Source organism: Labrus bergylta, chromosome 22, assembly GCF_963930695.1.
Source record: "Labrus bergylta chromosome 22, fLabBer1.1, whole genome shotgun sequence".
Classification (NCBI taxonomy): Eukaryota; Metazoa; Chordata; class Actinopteri; order Labriformes; family Labridae; genus Labrus; species Labrus bergylta.
Window position 1 is genome coordinate 14967878 of NC_089216.1, and position 19140 is coordinate 14987017.

Genomic DNA, 19140 nt, shown 5'->3' on the forward strand with positions numbered 1-19140 from the left:
CTGTTGTGACTACTTCAAGTCTAAATACTTTTTCACGCTTCACACCATTTCACTGTCAGACAGATAGTTCAAGACCGCGTCTGTTCGGCCTTCACCCTGCAGCCTCCTAAACGAACAGAGCGGATGCCAAGCGATCCGAGCCAGGTTGGAAGTCCCAGGAAGAAAACGAAAAAGGAAAATATAACGCAGCCTGAGATTCAAAGCTCGTAGATCTGAGTCGTATAAGTCGGTTATAGACCCTCTGGGATTCCTCGGGTCAGAGTCAGGTCACCTCTGACTCACAGCTCGGAGGAGGAGTAGGTGTTTATTTGTCTGCTAACCTCGTGTTTTTATCCTGACAGGGTCCCCTGCGTCCAGGAGAGGAACCTACGGCCAAGGTAGACCTGCTGTTATGTCACTTTAACTCTTCTTCTGATGTGTTTTTTTTCACTGTTGCAGAAGTTAAACATACAGACAGTTTCCTCCTGTGTAACCAAAGGATGTATGTGTGGGCCTTCCCTCTCTTTAGCTCCCCTCCCGTTCAAAAAGTGTGCAACAACAGCTAACATGAACTTTATTTTGTGTTCTGCTAACATGAACAAATGTTGTCTCCTAACCGTGCCCATCTGCTGTGTTTCCAGGACAGTCGATTAAAATGTTCATCCGCGGCCGGCCCATCACCATGTACATCCCCTCCAACATCCAGAACTACGAAGAGCTGAAGATGGAGCCGCCCTCCGAGAGGCTGGAGCTGGACTGGGTGTATCCTCCTCGAGCTTCATGTTTATACTTATGAGAGCGGTGTGACGTTCAGACTGAGCTGATCTCATTGGCTGGATTAAAGCCAATCTGTCTGTAATATAGATGCTCTCTTTAAACCAGGGATGTCAAACTAACGACAGCAGGTTTCATCCAGCCCGCAAGACTTTTTGAGAAGAAGGGGGAAATGTATTGAAAAATATTTTGAGATTTTTTATAAATTAAATATTTGTAATACGTATTTTCCCGGAATTGTATTAAAACCTATGATGAGCAACGTAAAGGTTGAAATCATGATACGAATATTAATTAAACGGGGCACTTTGAACTATCTTCTCAGCAGGGACTATCACGAGCTGCTCCTGCATTACGCTGGTAATACATCACAATGCTCTCTGTAACGGCCCAGATCGTCTCCACACATCCAGACTAAGTGTAGGTTGTGGACACCGGCGTTGAGCCTGATGCATCTCCCGACTAGTTTTACCTCTGGTTATTGTAAATTAAAGTGAATATTAACTGATTTTAATTACAGATGGTTCATGTTTAGGTCACCCAGAGATGAACGTGTTGTGTTGATCACCTAAAAGTTTCAGCTCGACATCACTTCTAAATGCAGTAGCCTGCTGTTGCGACTTTATCACCAGCTTTCATCAGACTGTAAATATGTAACTATTACGGAACATTTCATTCTTATCCAAAAACAATATCACGCACAGGCTGCCCGATCATACAGAGGTCCGCTGGTTTAACCGTGGAGCAGCGCTAAAATACTTTCTCGAATTGCGCACGGAGATGGCAGAGAGCATAAAAAGTCAGTGACAGAGATAGATTACGATATTGCGGACACGTAGAAGAACAGACTGCCAGACTCATATCAAAAGTCGTTTTACTGAGTTTACTTAGTTGAAGAACGTGCACTCCACACGGAGCTGATCAGACTGCAGTGCGCAACGCTGAAGGAGAAATTCAAGTCTGTTGGTTTGGAAACATGTTATCATTTTATAATGCCTACTACTAAAATACCCAAAGATGATTTCGGTCTTGCATCTAAGACACTCTGTGTGTTTGTGACAACTAATTCACGTGAGCAGGTTTTATCTGTAATGAACCTTAAGGAGTGCAAACTGTGCTGTGGCCTGAAATACAGATCTAAAGTATCTCTCTCTCTCTCTCTCTCTCTCTCTCTCTCTCTCTCTAATGTACTGATCCCAGGGCAAGTTGAGTAACCTGTGTCAAAGTTTCTATAACCTTGAACAGCAATATTTAAACATAATATAATAATCTCAAACAAAACATACCGGTAATTATTGATATTTTCTGTGTGGTACATTTAAATATTTCCATGTGCCAACATGCAGTTTGCAATGACAGTTAACCCCTCTGCTTAATGTTAAAGTTTTCTATACAATCTTACATTAGCCTATATATCCATGTGTTGAGTTATAGTGATGTTGGCAAAATTAGTCCGGCCCACTTGAGGTCTCATTTGAACAAATCCGGCCCCCGACCCAATAGAACTTTGACGTCCCTGCTTTAAACAGTCGACTGAGAGCTGGATCAAACAAAGATGAACTGTGAGCTTTGGAAATGAGTATGTATGTCTATGTTTGCAGAAAAGTATAGATATAAGAAGATTACAAAGGTCTACACTGAATTACACTCCAATGCAGTAATGTACATAAACATGTGTTTACTAAGAATATCACCTTGACCCTTTGATGTAGCTATGGTTACCGGGGACGGGACTGTCGTGCTAACCTGTACTTCCTGCCCACGGGAGAGGCCGTCTACTTCATCGCCTGCGTCGTCGTCCTCTACCACATCAACAACCGAACGCAGAGACACTACCGGAAACACACAGACTGCGTCCGCTGGTCAGACATTTTTATATTATCTACAGCCATAGATCATCTGTGTGTGGCTGAGAGGTCATCTGTCTGAAAAAAAGTTTAAAGGAAGAATGTGCGACATATAAATATATCATTAATCCAGTCTATCCTGTGTAAATGTGTCGACTGTCTACAATGAGTGAGAAGCTCGAGTCCCGCTGGCTGTGTTGTTGTCAGAGCTGTGTTTACATGGACGGGACGGCCGGCTCCTCCCCTTGTGTATAAAAGCTGTTTAAAACAAGGACTAGAGAGAAGAAGAAGAACATACTCACTGATTATTTGGATGTTAGTGAGAGTTTTTAGATCACGGTCATTCTACAATTTAGTCAGTTTACATGCAATGTGAAGCTACAAGCTAACTAAAGGGCGCTAACATTAGCATGCTAACACAACAATGCAGGACACAGGTGAATGCAGCTCGAGCCGAGGACGAGTTTGTCCGCCCTTTCCGCTTGACTCCTTGACACTGTGACTCCTTCGTGTGAACACAAGGGGAGAGGGGTTGGAGGTGTGTCTCTGGAGGAGAGCGGAGGCTTCAGGATGGAGGAGGTGTGGCTAAACAGCAGTTTGTTTTGGTTTCATGCTGGAGCTCAAGGGCGACATCTACTGGATGAAAAAGTCACACATTCTTCCTTTAAAAAAAATTAGGGTTGCAAACAGAGTGAGTACGATATGTCCAAGGAGCGCATGAAGGCAGCATGAGTACAGACTAGCAGAGTTGAAGGCATCACAGATATTTTCTCCATCAATTTCTCAGAATTCTGCTTTTCTCTTTCTTCTTCCTGCAAGGCATTAATACCGTGTCAGACTCTGTTTTGTCCTCGCCTCCCTCCTTCAGGAGATCACGTAGAATCACCTGAGTTAATTCAGTTAATTCATTTGATTGATGAGGATTTAAAACTTGGCGAGTGAGTCCACAGATGAATCAACATGTTAGCAGCAGACACGCCACGAGCTGGGGGAGTTATTTTTGTCTTAACCTAAAAATGAACTCAGGGCGGGTGCAGGATTGATTGTGTGACACGGACATGTTACCGCCTGTCCTTTAACCCCAAAATGTACAAAATATCAGAAAGGAGGGATGTGATATGAAGTCTCTATATTCGAACAGAAGCACATGTTGGGTCTCAGGTAATCAGGGGACATTCCAGCTGCTTTTAGTTCACAAACCACAGATCTGAGCAGCCGTCAGTGAACTAGCTGACATTTAAAAAAAATCACTTTTAAACTCCAACCCGATGCCAGGATCCGAACATGCAGCGACCTGCAACACGAGGAGACTTATTTGTAGGAGTTTGCTGACAGTCCAGACTTTAATAGACTCAAGTTGTCAAAGTTTTCATCAGTTTTTGATTCCACGTGTTTTAAAACGATATAGTCTGTGTTACTTTAAGGATTGAAATAAATCTTCAGGCATGTTTCTGACCAAAGGCTGCTGCAAACCAAAGACAGAGAGCGATGTCTAAACTGCACAAACATATTGCTGGTATTCAGAACAGAGACGTTGGTGACGTATTTGTGTAGTTTAGTCAGTGTGCAAGAGCTTAGCTGCAATTTTTGCTAATTAAAAACAACAAATGACCAAATATCGAGTGTCTAGGACTTCTATTGTTGTCGCCGTGGTATCAAACAGGTACGGATATTGTTGGATTGAAATGTGAGGTGAGCTTCAGTTAGCTTTGCACACTAACAGCTGATAGAAAAGTCCTTCAGAGGGAGACTTCTGACTTTGACCCTGTGAACACTTTTCAGAGGAGGGTCGTCAAGTTTTAATCTTTGATATGATTCTAGTACAAATCAAATGATATGGTTACCTGTTTGTTACCACGGCAACACAAATAGAAGTGAAAGGTACCCGATATTAAGACATTTCTTGTTTTTAATCTAAATATAAAAACTGCAGGTAAGCGCCTGCTCGCCGTCTTAAATGCACAAATATGTTGGCAACGTTTCTGTACTGAACTTAACCATCAGCTTTTGGTTTAGGTTTAGAAGATTTGTAGTTTCTTTAAAGGCTCAGTACTTCTCTATACATACGATTATTGAAATAACAGAATGTATCGTTTTAAAAAACAAGGAATTGACGTTTTGACAACCTTTGTGTTAGCATCTGGACTGTCAGCAAACTTCTACAAATAAGTCTTCTCATGTTGCAGGTCGCTGCATGTTCGGATCCTGGCATCGGGTTGGAGTTGAGATTAAAAGTGATTTTTTTATGATGTCAGATATTACATTTCTCCACATTTCACTAACGGCTGCTCTAATCTGTGATTTGTGAACTAAAAGCCCCTGATTACCTGAGACCCAACTTATTTACTTGTTTCTGTCAAAAGAATCAATAAAATGCACAAATTCAAACGTTGCCAACGTATTAGTGAAGTGTAGGAAGTGTTCTCTTTTTGTCTCTCGTTGCAGCTTTTGGTTGAAATATGACCGAAGATTTTTTTTTTCTTCATTGAAATAAGAGAGATAGTTTAATTTAAAACACACGTTATCCAAAAGTATCAAAAACATTTTGACGTTTTTCAGATCCTGGTCCGCACAAGTTATTCAAGTAACTTCTTCTGGACTAAAGAATGTGTGTACTCCAATTCAAACAGATGTTTGTCCAGATGTTTGTTAAAGCTGTCTCGTCATGGAGTTAAGTATTGTTGTTCTTCCTGCAGTCTGACCGTCCATCCGGACAAAGTGCGAGTGGCGTCAGGTCAGACAGCTGGCGTGGACAAAGACGGCAAGGTGACAAACATTGGGTCTCTAACCATTCAAAGATTTACATTTAGCCTCAAAGTCGTTTGTATATGTAGTTCTATCTAACGGTAAGTGTGTGTGTGTTTTAGCCTCTGCAGCCTTGTGTTCATATCTGGGACTCGGCCACGCTCGTTACTCTGCAGCAGATTGGTCTGGGAACCTTCCAGAGGGGAGTGGGATCTGTCGCCTTTTCCTTCACAGTGAGTTCATTCTAATAAATCACCAACTATAGAGTAGTGAGGTATGAACTAATGACCATGAACACATGATTCAAAACCAGATCTTTATCTGAAACAGAGATGATTCAACCTGTTGGGACAAATCGCTCCTGCTTTCACTTAAATATCATAGAAATCCAGTATATCCTCTGAAAATAACTCTGTGAGTCATGACTGTCTACAATGGGTGTAACACCCGAGTCCCACTGTCTGTGATGTTTTCAGAGTTCTATCTTCAGTTTGTTTACATCGTTGGGACGGCCGGCTGACTCCTCCCCTCGCGTATAAAAATTGTTTAATTGAGGGACTAGAGAAAAGAAGAATAACATACTGTACTCACTGCTTAACTGTGTTTCTAGATCACGCTCATTTCAGGTAAATTTACATGCAGTGTGAAGATACGAGCATAATAAAGATCACTAGCATTAGCATGCAAACACAACAATGCAGCGCAAGTTGTTTTGGTTTCATGCTGGTGCTCAAGGGCGACACCTGCTGGATCAAAAAATCGCATATAAAGCCTTTAAGGCAAATGTATTTTGGTGCAAAAGACTAACCTTTCAACACTGCATCTTCCTCAGAGTCAAACAGTACAGGTAAAGATTTGAGAAAGCTAAACACACTTCCTTTTTTTTACATTTTGCATCAATGAAATGTAAAGCTTCTCTCGCAGGAACATCTTGAAGAGGGGTTGAGTGTCATTATTGAGACACAAAAGGTTAAACACCAACGCTACACTGAATCTACTGAGTTTCTATATTTGTTTTTTCTGTTTTCAGGACAGCGGAGCGTCTCTGTGTGTGATCGACGACTCTAATGAACACATGCTGTCAGTGTGGGACTGTAACAAGGGGACCAAGATAGCAGAGGTCAAGGTAAACAACTGTTCAAATAAATGATCTCTAACAGCCTCCGTAAAGATTCTTCTTCTCACCAGCAGAAATACTGCTAAGATTTCTTACTTTGTGTACGAGCAATTACATTTATAAGGTGTTTGATTTGGAACAAAACAAACAGCAACACCTCTCCTGTCAAGAAACGTAAAGGTCCAATCAGTGAGATGTGTAGTGAGTGAGATGATAAAGGTATCTTACTATATGATCAGACATTAAGGAAACATGTTATGTTGAAGTGCTGGCTTCTCTGACAACAATGCAGCAGCCAGTATGTCCTCCTTCTAACTTTAGATTCTGCTCCTGAATGATCTGGATTTGTTTGAAACAGAGGAGGTCGGCTGTTTTAAGACTCCCCCACACGGCTGTTTTGGACGCCCCTCTGTTTGTCAGATATGAGAGCAGTTATCAGGTCAACAGGTGTTGCAGTGATGGAAGAGGTCAAGAGAAGTGGTTCAGATAGAAGTGATTGTACCCGACCTAAAAAGCCTCTGCATGTTTCTAATAAGCTCCACGAGCAGAAACGTGCTCAAACTAGGATCAATGTTGGAGATGCTTTTGAAAAATGGAGAGAGGTTAGAACACAGAAAGGTTTACAGACCGATGCAGAGCTGGATAAACACTGAAGCTTCAGTGACCACCACATGGTGACCTGTGAGAGCATGGACTCTAGAGAGGAGGGGGGAGGGGAGACACTAGGTTTCCGAGATACAGATTGCAGATAACATTGGAATAAAAATCTAAAACTGTATTATATTAAATATGTACAATCATTGACAAAAAGAGCTGGACATTTTGCGCAGAGTGTATACTTAGAGTTAGACAGACAAAAATCCAGTAAGAGGAAGGAAGTCGGGGAAAAGATGGCAGACTTCTTTTTGCTTTTATGGGCTCTGATCCCAAAATGCCACAACTTCCCTCAGAGCTGGTCTGCACTGCTGCCATGACAACAGTGTAAATATTATATGCACTGGACATGTGTGTGTGTGTGTGTGTGTGTGTGTGTGTGTGTGTGTGTGTGTGTGTGTGTGTGTGTGTGTGTGTAACATAGTAGAGGAAGCACACAGTTTAAACATATGTCATGTCAGGAGTTTAATGGTCGTTGTGCAGGATCGTATGTTTTGTGAGACACACACGTGACGTGCTTCAGTTCTGTGTGGGTCGACATTGACACACACTGACACACACTATACAAAAACACACATCTATCCAGCAGGAACCAGATAATTACCCCCCCCCCATAGGCACTTTATAGCTCTGCGGTGAAAGGAGCTTTTTGTGCAGAAATTATGCTGCTGTACTCGCTGCACTGTACATACCGTACACACACTGTGTGTGTGTGTATGTGTGTGTGTGCGTGCTTGTGTGTGTGTATGTGTGTGTGTGCGTGCTTGTGTGTGTGTATGTGTGTGTGTGCGTGCTTGTGTGTGTGTGTGTGTGTGTGTGTGTGCGTGTGTGTGTGATAGCAGTAAACGTTCAAATTCTAGTCTTCAGGCCTGAGAGGAGAGTCCATAAAAAGTTTCAAAACTCTATGAAAGTGAGTGAATGTTGTTGTGTGTGATTTAATGATTGGTGCTGCTTTATGTCCTCGTTCATCCTCAACATTATCTTTACATTCAAAGATAAAGTCGACCATGTAAATGATTCCCCCTGGAAGGATCCTTGATGTGAATCAGGTTGTTTTTGTGTGTCCGTGTTTTCAGAGCACCAATGAAGCTGTGTTTGAGGTCGAGTTTAATCCCAGCGATAGCTCCAACATCATCACCTGCGGGAAATCTCATGTTTACTTCTGGACGCTCAGAGACGGACAGTTCACCAAGAAACAAGGAATCTTTGGAGTAAGAGATGAATAAATCACATTATCCTCACAACAACTTTCTACTTTTCTGCTCTCCTCAATTCACATATTGTGTTTGAGTTGGTGTTAAATAGGAAGTTTGCAAGTTGGGTGTCAATTGAGCAGAAATTGTGAAAGCAGATTAACAAATTACACAGTGCTAGTGGAATAATTTATTCCTGCTACCTCAAGCATCTGAATATGTCTGTTCTATAATGCTAAATTTTGGGGTTTAAGTTGAAGAGTTGTTGCAAATTAACAGATTTGTTTTAATTTTTGAAAGTGTCAAATCAGTAATTCGCCCACTAAAATCAGTTGTTATTTTTCATTTCAGAAATACAAGAAGCCGAAGTTCATCCAGTGTTTTGTGTTCAGTCTGACTGGAGACGTTCTGACCGGAGACTCTGAAGGAAACATCCTGACGTGGGGAAAGTCGGCTGCAGACATTAAGACGCTCGGGAAAGGAGCTAAAGGTCAGAGCTGTGGATCAAACGGCCCTTTATCAAATATCAATATAAAGATTCACTTCTGTGCAGCCAATCAGGCTCAAATGTTTCGTGTTGTGTTGGTGAAATAATAACAAAACGATGAATCTTTTATTTGTGTAAAACTTTGTATCCTAGTTTGTCGACATGAATTGTGAGTCTTCTTTCTGCCCACAGAGACGTTTCAGATCATGCGTCAGACCCGAGCTCATGAGGGCAGTGTGTTTACGCTGTGCAACCTGCAGGGCGGCGCTCTGCTCAGCGGAGGAGGAAAAGACCGAAAAATCATTCGCTGGAGCGCCGACCTGGCTCCTGAGAGAGAGTGTGAGGTGAACCACAACTCTGTGTGTGTCTGTGTGTGTCTGTGTGTGTCTGTATTTGTGTGTTTAAGTGCACTTCCATCTAAACGGGAACCAGGTTGTCATTTACAATTCACCAACAGTGGACTATCCAATAAACAGGGAGGGCATTTTTCATTCATACTTTAAATCATCCTAAAAGCTTGTCAAAGCCACTCTGGTTAAGTTTTACAATTTTTGCCAACAGTGGCTGAAGGTGTGGGTGTTTACGGTCATGCTCTGCAGTGCCTCTGCTGGCTGGAGCAGGAATTGTATTGACCCATTCACATGGGTTATACTTAGGCATGTATGCATGAGTGGTTGTGTGTTATTTTGGTAGCGTTGCATTAAGACTTTAATAGACGACTAATCATTGATTATTTGTGCAGATTCCAGAGAAGTACGGGGCGGTTCGTACCATCGCAGACGTAGATGGAGAGGAGCTGTTAGTTGGTACGACCAGGAACGCCGTCCTCAGAGGAACCTTCTCAGACGGCTTTGTGGCCATCGTGCAGGTGAGCTACATTTAAAGCCACTGAACACGTGTGTTTGGTCTAGCAGTATTAAAAGAATGGGTGGAAGGAAATGTTGCACGTCACACTTTGCCCTCGGCTTTCGATGTTGGAAGTTTTGTTGACAAAACTGAATCATGAAAATACAACGCTCAGGGCGACATCTTTTGATAATGATCATGTTAATCTAAATATAATACGTATACAAAAGCATGTAGAAGCAGTGTTAGCATTTAGCTTTTAAACACAACAAAAACTGGTGTTTGTGTGTCTCAGGGTCATGTAGATGAGATGTGGGGTCTGGCCACACACCCCTCTCAGAACATCTTCCTCACCTGTGGTCACGACAGACAGGTGTGTCTGTGGAACACCGAGGAGCACAAACTGGACTGGAGCATCAATCTGGAGGTAAAACACGCTGATTACTGACACTTTATACCCTGAACAAAAAAATGTTTTCCCCCGACTTATCAGAATAAGAATCAAGTTAATTGTCAACCTATAAAGGCACAACAAAAACTTGTTTAGCATCTCTCCCCTGGAGTACAGAAAACAACATGACAATAAGTAAACAGAATAAAAAAAACAGGTAAAAAGTAGAGCTATTCAATACAAACTATAACAGTGCAGATTTGTTGTATATAAGAACCAAGAGCTTCGGAGCAGCTGATCAATATTTAATATCGTTAACAGCTTTAATTTTAAAGCTGTGACAGATTTTGAAATAATTAACTGTGCAGTTGCTGCAGTTTGCATTGCATCAGCTCAAGACGCAGAGTCGCAGCCCTCGTCAGAGTCACTTTTGGTCCAAGCAGCCAATAAAATCAAGTAGGAGGCTTTACCTCTGCTTTTTATTACATTTTCCCTCCTCGTCCAGGAACAAAGTAACAGCAGGAGCTCTACTTTTGCTCAAATACATTTTTTACATTTTTTTTTCTCACTTATTGTTGTGTGTGTGTGTGTGTGTGTGTGTGTGTGTGTGTGTGTGTGTGTGTGTGTGTGTGTGTGTGTGTGTGTGTGTGTGTGTGTGTGTGTGTGTGTGTGTGTGTGTGTGTGTGTGTGTGTGTGTGTGTGTCTCTCCAACAGGAGTACGGTCTGTGTGCTGGATTTTGTCCGAATGGTTCAGTGGTTTCAGTCGGACTCAACTCAGGAAGGTAACACATCAAAGTCACAGCAATGATAGACTTTAAGAAATCCTTCAGCTCGTCATAAAATCATTAAACGAAACAGTATGGATTTTAGTGTTTGTTAAAGAAGAACACTGAAGCTTCAGTGTTTATCCAGCTCTGCATCGGTCTGTAAACCTTTCTGTGTTCTAACCTCTCTCCATTTTTCAAAAACATCTCCAATATTGATCCTAGTTTGAGCACGTTTCTGCTCGTGGAGCTTATTAGAAACATGCAGAGGCTTTTTAGGTCGGGTACAATCACTTCTATCTGAACCACTTCTCTTGCCCTCTTCCATCACTGCAACACCTGTTGACCTGATAACTGCTCTCATATCTGGCAAACAGAGGGGCGTCCAAAACAGCCGTGTGGGGGTGCCTTAAAACCGCCTACCTTCTCTGGTCCAAACAAATCCAGAGCATTCAGGAGCAGAATCTAAAGTTAGAATGAGGACATACTGGCTGCTGCATTGTTGTCAGAGAAGCCAGCACTTCAACATGTTTCCTTAATGTCTGATCATATAGTAAGATACCTTTATCATCTCACTCACTACACATCTCACTGATATATGCAGTATTATCTTCCCAAAATCAATCAGCATTGATAGATAAGGCCAAAGGTTTTTTTTTACATGTTTTTATTTTTATTTTTTTTAATATATTGAGGTATTAAAACTTAAATTATTTCCATCAACTATGTCCAGTTCCCTGTGATGTAACGCCCCCTGTGTAACTTTCTCTCTCCTTTCTCACCTGTCTCAGGTGGCTGGTCCTGGACCTGCTGACCAGAGAGGTGGTGTCTGAGTCCACTGACGGGAACGAGCAGCTGTCCGTCATGAGATACTCACCCGGTCAGACTTTATTATCTAACAATGAACAGTATTCTGACGGACATCGTCCTTACCTACATTTCAGAGCACTTTAGAGGATATGAACACCACAGACCCTGAAGAATTATGTTTGTTGACATTCCTGTTAACAGTTTCAATGTTCTGCTGTGTTTTCAGACGGCAGCTTCTTAGCCGTGGGCTCTCATGATAACTTCATCTACATCTACACTGTGACCGAGTTCGGCCGGAGGTACACTCGCTTCGGGAAATGTAACGTGAGTCAAACATCAAATACACGTCTACATCAGTCTTGTTTGTTGTTCGCATGATTCAGTCTGACTCCAAGGTTTGAAGTGAATCTCAGTTTGATGAGCAATGAGCATGTTTCCACTAAAGGCTGAAATATGAGCGTGTTGGTTTGACATGGCCAGGATGAAGTGGTGATCCTGAGAGTCTCGTCTGTTCATGCACCGATCCAACAGCTATTTGAATCTGATGACTGTGGGTCGGTTTGATTAAAGTCTGATGACACCAGAAGTCGGGAGTTTGTGGTCGTTAAAGTCTCAAAGTTCGAAGCTAAAGAAGGTGAAGAAATACTTTGATTTGAAGGAAAGATTTCAGGAGCTTTAACATGAATGAAAATACTGTAGAGCGACTTTACAATCCAGCCCACAGAATCAGTTTCACAACAGCTTCACAGTATTCTCTCTCCCCGAGGTCCATGTGTGCTTCCTTTATCCTTTGAGTGTTTGAGTGAAGATGCATCCTGTAAAAGATGTGATTTGCAGAGATGTGAATGAGTAAAAATATGTTGGAAGAAGATCCATATCTGTATCAGAGAACACCTGAAGATAAATATGATTAAAATAAACATGAAACACCCTTCAGAATACAATGTTCTTACTCTGGCTTCTCGTCCAATCAGGGACACTCAAGCTTCATCACTCACCTGGACTGGTCCAAAGATGGAAAATACATCATGTCCAATTCAGGAGACTACGAGATCCTCTACTGTACGTAAACTCTTACCCAGAACTTCCACCAGATACGTGTGCGTTGCATAAACACAACAATGGTGTCTGACTTCCTGTCCCACTCGGTCTGCTCTGTGGTAAATTGATGCTCCGTGCTCCTGTGTGTGTGTGTGTGTGTGTGTGTGTGTGTGTGTGTGTGTGTGTGTGTGTGTGTGTGTGTGTGTGTGTGTGTGTGTGTGTGTGTGTGTGTGTGTGTGTGTGTGTGTGTGTGTGTGTGTGTGTGTGTGTGTGTGTAATCAGGGGACATCGCAGGGGGCTGTAAACTGCTGAGGAATCGCTACGAGAGCAAAGACAGAGAGTGGGCGTCTTACACCTGCGTGCTCGGCTTCCACGTCATGGGTGAGACGTAAAAACATTTCTTCTTCTTCTTCTATGTGTTATAATACGTCACGTGAATGACGGTGTTGTTCTCGTGTTACAGGTGTGTGGTTGGAGGGCTCAGACGGCACGGACATCAACGCTCTGTGTCGCTCTCACAGTGAGAGGATGGTCGCCGTCGCCGATGATTTCTGTAAAGTTCATCTCTTCCACTATCCCTGTCCTAAACCAAAGGTACCGTCTCTCCACGGCCCAATCATTAGACTTACTTGTTGGACAAAGTCGGACATTTTCAGCATTTAAATGAAAGAAAACGTACCTGTACAAACATTTGACAACATTTTCAACTCCAAATCACAATATTCAAGGCCTGCCAGTGCACTTAGTAAGCTCCATGTTTAATTTTAGGACCGGCAGGTGGACTAAAGAGAACTTCAGTCTGAACTTTTTAACACATCATCCTCATTACATCCTGCACAAACGTACTCACATCTCTGGGTTCATGCTTCACGATAACTTTGGCCGCCTGTCAGAGCAAAAACCTGTTTTGTTCTGACACTTCTAAACCTTCACCTGGTTCTTCGAAAGCTTTGTGCAACCAGGAGAGAAAAAGGAAAAGGATGATATCAAGTTTGTCACCGTCTGAACAGGGCGTGCAAAATGGAACTTTTCTGATTAGTGTTAGTGTAAGCTACAACAGTTTGTCAGGAGGCTTCAAACCCGCCTCAGCTGCAGCTCTCAGCCTGTCGTTAGGTTGATTGAAAGTTAGACTGAGACAGCATTTCCAGCATGGAGACCGCCATCGATGGGACTCCAGCCCCCCCTGCAGGATCAGACAGCGGACGTCACTCAGGCTTCATCCATTAATATTTACAGTGCACGGTCCAAACTCAGGAAATTGATTCAAGAATTACATGAATGCAGAAAAAGTCCAGATGATGTGTTCTAACTTCTCTTTTTTGCGCTTTCTAAAAGTGAATTCTCTTTCCTTCCTCTCCAGGCGCCGAGCCACAAGTACGAGGGCCACGGCAGCCACGTCACCAACGTCTGCTTCACGCACAGCGACTCCCACCTCCTCTCCATGGGGGGGAAGGACACCTGCATCCTCCAGTGGAGGGTGTTGGGAGGAGGAGGAGGAGGAGTGGGTGACAGCAGGGAGAGACTTGCTTCAGCCTCGTCCACCTCCACCAGCTCTCCAGAACCGGCAACTGGATAAACAAAAGGTCGATCTAGATCTGAACAGTGATGGAGGGGGGGGCGTGTTAACTCAGCCTGAGAGGAAGAAGACGATCCTCTGAGCTGCACCGCTGCGTCAGTTTCATACAGAACATGTGGAAGAGTCCTCTCCTCTGAAACCATGTTGTGAAACTGGACGCTGTGATTCAGGATCTCTGTGGTTCTGTCGGGCGTGAGGCGAGGATGATCAGAAGTGGCCGTGTGTGTTTGCTGGTACAGAACACGACTCGACTTCTGCAGAAACTTTCTCATGAACATTTCTGCGTTTTTGTTTATCAACCCACTGCATTGTGGTGCTTGCCATCGAGCCTTAAAGACGTTTTCATGATGTTTTTACATTTTAAAGAGTCATTCTTGTATTTTTAAAGCTGGGTCCCAATGTGAAAAACAGGCTGTAACGTTTGCAGTCATAAAAAGTTCTGTCTCTGAAGGGATCCTCTCTGTATTGTTGTAGAATAACAACAGGAGCCTGACAGGGACAAAAACAACAAGTTCGAGTGGACACACTTTCTGATGGATTGAAAGATGAAATCTGTAAAAGCTCGTTTCGTGGCTGCAGGCTGAGTCGCTCCACTCGAGCAGTTTAAAATCATTTAGTTCCTGTTGTCATTGGATGCCAAAATACATCAAAAAATAGAGCCCAGGTTTAAAGTATTGAAGTGACTCTTCTCAGTGTTTTCTTTAACGTCTCAGCTAAAACTGAAGCTGTCTTAATATTCATTTTTGCATTAAACAGACTGTGACAAATCCTTCCAATGAAATCGTATCTTAATGAACTTTTATCACATCAGTACTCCTGGAAATGATTACTTTAATAACGTTTGACATATTTAATAGAAGTTTGGGAATACTGTGATGTTGTATCTGTAAAGCTCCCAATAAAGAAGTGAAGACTGGAAAGTGTAATGTGTGTTACGTGTCACTAGTGGGCAGTGCTGCCTCACACACTGAGGGCTCTGCTGTTTGTGATCCCAGACCAGAGCCCTCACAGGGGTTCTGACCCTGTGTGTGTGTGAGAGATATTTGAGTTTCAAAGGTGTTGCATCCTACAAAAACGTGTAAACAGTTAAGATTTCTGAAGACTGTGAGATGATAAAAACACTCGTGGAATAGTCACAAACACGGGTTAAGTTGTAAATATGAGATAACGTTTTAAACCTGAGTTACAAAGAAGTCACACTTTCACAGAAGATGGAGGCATGGTGTTATAAGGAGTACAGGTACAGAGGAGTACAGAGGAGTACAGGTACAGAGGGGTACAGGTACAGAGGAGTACAGAGGAGTACAGGTACAGAGGAGTACAGAGGAGTACAGAGGAGTACAGAGGGGTACAGGTACAGAGGAGTACAGAGGAGTACAGAGGGGTACAGGTACAGAGGAGTACAGAGGAGTACAGGTACAGAGGAGTACAGAGGAGTACAGGTACAGAGGAGTAAAGAGGAGTACAGGTACAGAGGAGTACAGAGGAGTACAGAGGGGTACAGAGGGGTACAGAGGGGTACAGAGGAGTACAGAGGGGTACAGAGGAGTACAGAGGGGTACAGGTACAGAGGAGTACAGAGGGGTACAGGTACAGAGGAGTACAGAGGGGTACAGAGGAGTACAGAGGAGTACAGAGGAGTACAGAGGAGTACAGAGGGGTACAGAGGGGTACAGAGGAGTACAGAGGAGTACAGGTACAGAGGAGTACAGAGGAGTACAGAGGGGTACAGAGGGGTACAGAGGAGTACAGAGGAGTACAGAGGGGTATAGAGGAGTACAGAGGAGTACAGGTACAGAGGGGTACAGAGGGGTACAGAGGAGTACAGAGGGGTACAGAGGGGTATAGAGGAGTACAGAGGAGTACAGGTACAGAGGGGTACAGAGGGGTACAGAGGAGTACAGAGGAGTACAGGTACAGAGGAGTACAGAGGAGTACAGAGGGGTACAGAGGGGTACAGAGGGGTACAGAGGGGTACAGAGGAGTACAGGTACAGAGGAGTACAGAGGAGTACAGAGGAGTACAGAGGAGTACAGAGGGGTACAGGTACAGAGGAGTACAGAGGGGTACAGAGGGGTACAGAGGAGTACAGGTACAGAGGAGTACAGAGGGGTACAGAGGGGTACAGGTACAGAGGAGTACAGAGGAGTACAGAGGGGTACAGAGGGGTACAGAGGAGTACAAGTACAGAGGAGTACAGAGGAGTACAGAGGGGTACAGAGGAGTACAGAGGAGTACAGGTACAGAGGAGTACAGAGGAGTACAGAGGAGTACAGAGGGGTACAGAGGAGTACAGAGGGGTACAGAGGGGTACAGAGGAGTACAGAGGGGTACAGAGGGGTACAGAGGAGTACAGAGGAGTACAGAGGGGTACAGAGGGGTACAGAGGAGTACAGGTACAGAGGAGTACAGAGGGGTACAGAGGGGTACAGAGGAGTACAGAGGAGTACAGAGGGGTACAGAGGGGTACAGAGGAGTACAGAGGGGTACAGGTACAGAGGAGTACAGGTACAGAGAAGTACAGAGGAGTACAGAGGGGTACAGGTACAGAGGAGTACAGAGGAGTACAGAGGAGTACAGAGGGGTACAGGTACAGAGGAGTACAGAGGAGTACAGGTACAGAGGAGTACAGAGGAGTACAGAGGAGTACAGAGGGGTACAGGTACAGAGGAGTACAGAGGAGTACAGAGGGGTACAGGTACAGAGGAGTACAGAGGAGTACAGGTACAGAGGAGTACAGAGGAGTACAGGTACAGAGGAGTACAGAGGAGTACAGGTACAGAGGAGTACAGAGGAGTACAGAGGGGTACAGAGGGGTACAGAGGGGTACAGAGGAGTACAGAGGAGTACAGAGGAGTACAGAGGAGTACAGGTACAGAGGAGTACAGAGGAGTACAGGTACAGAGGAGTACAGAGGAGTACAGGTACAGAGGAGTACAGAGGAGTACAGAGGGGTACAGAGGGGTACAGAGGGGTACAGAGGAGTACAGAGGGGTACAGAGGGGTACAGAGGAGTACAGAGGGGTACAGAGGAGTACAGAGGAGTACAGAGGAGTACAGAGGAGTACAGAGGAGTACAGAGGGGTACAGAGGGGTACAGAGGAGTACAGAGGAGTACAGGTACAGAGGAGTACAGAGGAGTACAGAGGGGTACAGAGGGGTACAGAGGAGTACAGAGGAGTACAGAGGGGTATAGAGGAGTACAGAGGAGTACAGGTACAGAGGAGTACAGAGGGGTACAGAGGAGTACAGAGGGGTACAGAGGGGTATAGAGGAGTACAGAGGAGTACAGGTACAGAGGGGTACAGAGGGGTACAGAGGAGTACAGAGGAGTACAGGTACAGAGGAGTACAGAGGAGTACAGAGGAGTACAGAGGAGTACAGAGGGGTACAGAGGGGTACAGAGGAGTACAGAGGAGTACAGAGGAGTACAGAGGGGTACAGAGGAGTACAGGTACAGAGGAGTACAGAGGGGTACAGGTACAGAGGAGTACAGAGGAGTACAGAGGAGTACTGAGGGGTACAGGTACAGAGGAGTACAGAGGAGTACAGAGGAGTACTGAGGGGTACAGGTACAGGTAGATTAAGTGTGCATTGGCAAGTATAAAAATAAAAGGAGAAACTGTATCATGATATGAAACAGGAATAATATATATTAGGTCTGTCAGCATTAATCTCTTTTTAATCTCGATTAATATCAGGCTATTTTGTCCCTTCAGGCTCACTGTAGATAGTCGTCCTCAGTGTCTCCCTGTAGTCTCAGTGATGTAAAAGACAGAATCTGCTGCATCTTTGAATATCTCATTTCACTTTAACAAGCTCTTATACAGTTCAGCTGACGAGTCCAAAGTGATATCCAGTTTATGACATCACACATTGACCTATGACATCACACATTGACCTTTGTTACCGTTCTTTTGAGCTGTTTGACCTCAGTTTGGGATCCCTAACCACTTCCTGTTTCTGTGCTTAACTTCATGTCCTAAGCTTTACTCTACCAGAAGGACCTTACTTTATTTCAAAATAAAAGCACACAGTAAGTAAAGTACTCTCATCTTAAGACAGTACAAGAATTCAAAATAAAAGCCTAACCATTTTTATTTTTAAATTTGAAATAATGAAATTGCAAACATGCGATTAAAAGCCCTATATATAGCCTGTAAATGTATTATGTGTGTATTCTTTTTCTGAGAGTTTTTCTACATTATTAATTACACAAACAAATCAACAAGGATAAATAGATATATATATAGTTTTTTTGCACACTAGTTGGTGATTTGCCCCGGGAGTTTTTGCCCCAAAGGTCTGCAGACCCACCACGGTCAAAATGTACAGAAGACAATTAGGGCCATGCACAGGAAAAAAATCATGAGGGGAGGTAGATTATGTTTTTCATTATGCACTTCGAGGTAAAAGTCGAAATGTCGAGAATAATGTCAGAATTTCACAAATCTGTACATCAACGTAATTCTTAACATTTTGAATTTACTCATGAAATTGTATTTCAATTTTAGTTTTTCAAACTTCTACGTAATTATAGACATTTCAATTTGTCTCAACGTGTATAAGGGGAAAAACTTCCTCATCTCATAAAATGTAATAGAATTTTAACTTTTTTCTGAACATTTCAATATTTCAACATTATTCCCAACATTTCGACAAAAAATGTTCTACTTTATTCTCCCAATTTCCATTTGTCAACATAATTCTAATCCTTCCTAAATTGTAGGCTATTTCAACTTAATTCTCATAGTGCATAATAGGAAAAAATGTATTCCTCCTCTCATCATTTATTTCTCATGTCTGGCCCTAATCCTCTTCTGTAATAAAGCAGCTGTGAAATAAAAAATATTTCTGATTATTACATCCTAGTGTTTACATTCCCAAGTCCCTGCTTTGCCTGAATCTGACAGTAA

The 19140-nt window shown here is 43.2% G+C and overlaps 1 protein-coding gene across 2 annotated transcripts in view; it reads left to right on the forward strand.

The window, feature by feature from the left end:
• Window positions 1-15144, forward strand: part of eml3 (EMAP like 3) — a 40170-nt gene extending 25026 nt beyond the window's left edge. For both annotated transcript variants that reach the window (XM_020649257.3, XM_020649258.3), the window contains 18 exons: window positions 342-377; window positions 621-741; window positions 2466-2615; window positions 5297-5366; window positions 5468-5578; window positions 6376-6471; window positions 8193-8327; window positions 8661-8799; window positions 8989-9140; window positions 9539-9664; window positions 9938-10069; window positions 10748-10815; window positions 11589-11677; window positions 11834-11931; window positions 12582-12669; window positions 12931-13029; window positions 13112-13242; window positions 14009-15144. In XM_020649257.3, coding sequence (XP_020504913.1) covers window positions 342-377; window positions 621-741; window positions 2466-2615; window positions 5297-5366; window positions 5468-5578; window positions 6376-6471; window positions 8193-8327; window positions 8661-8799; window positions 8989-9140; window positions 9539-9664; window positions 9938-10069; window positions 10748-10815; window positions 11589-11677; window positions 11834-11931; window positions 12582-12669; window positions 12931-13029; window positions 13112-13242; window positions 14009-14224 — 2057 coding nt within the window. In that variant the 3' untranslated portion in view covers window positions 14225-15144. The remainder of the gene's footprint in view (window positions 1-341; window positions 378-620; window positions 742-2465; window positions 2616-5296; window positions 5367-5467; window positions 5579-6375; window positions 6472-8192; window positions 8328-8660; window positions 8800-8988; window positions 9141-9538; window positions 9665-9937; window positions 10070-10747; window positions 10816-11588; window positions 11678-11833; window positions 11932-12581; window positions 12670-12930; window positions 13030-13111; window positions 13243-14008) is intronic.
• Window positions 15145-19140: the final 3996 nt, after the last annotated feature.